Here is a 366-nt window from a genome sequence, read left to right on the forward strand (position 1 = left end):
AAATAACCCTCCCCTTGTCCCTCTCTCTCCCCAGGCCTGTGAGCGGGACCCGCAGTGCGGCGGCGGGACCTGCTGTGCTGTCAGCCTCTGGCTGCGGGGGCTGCGGATGTGCACCCCCCTGGGGCAGGAGGGCGACGAGTGCCACCCCTTCAGCCACAAGGTACCAGCATGGGGTGCCCAGTGAGGCTGGGATGGGGAGTGGGCAGAGGGTGCTGAGCTCCTTGAGTGGGAGAAAAGCTCCATCAAAGCCCTGGGATGGAGAAGGGGGGTCGATGTCAGGGGGCTAGAATGGATTTGGGATGAGGCTCTGGCAGCATCGTGGTGGTCCCCAAGCTGGCGCGGTACAGATGGTTTCAGCCACTAAAG

At 63.9% G+C, this 366-nt stretch overlaps 1 protein-coding gene across 1 annotated transcript in view; it reads left to right on the forward strand.

Moving 5' to 3' along the window:
* Positions 1 to 366, forward strand: part of PROK1 (prokineticin 1) — a 3,008-nt gene that overhangs the window by 1,734 nt on the left and 908 nt on the right. Inside the window, exon 2 of the mRNA XM_010135533.1 lies at positions 35 to 160. Coding sequence (XP_010133835.1) covers positions 35 to 160 — 126 coding nt within the window. The remainder of the gene's footprint in view (positions 1 to 34; positions 161 to 366) is intronic.

This window comes from Buceros rhinoceros, unplaced genomic scaffold (assembly GCF_000710305.1).
Source record: "Buceros rhinoceros silvestris isolate BGI_N320 unplaced genomic scaffold, ASM71030v1 scaffold17314, whole genome shotgun sequence".
Taxonomy (NCBI): domain Eukaryota; kingdom Metazoa; phylum Chordata; class Aves; order Bucerotiformes; family Bucerotidae; genus Buceros; species Buceros rhinoceros.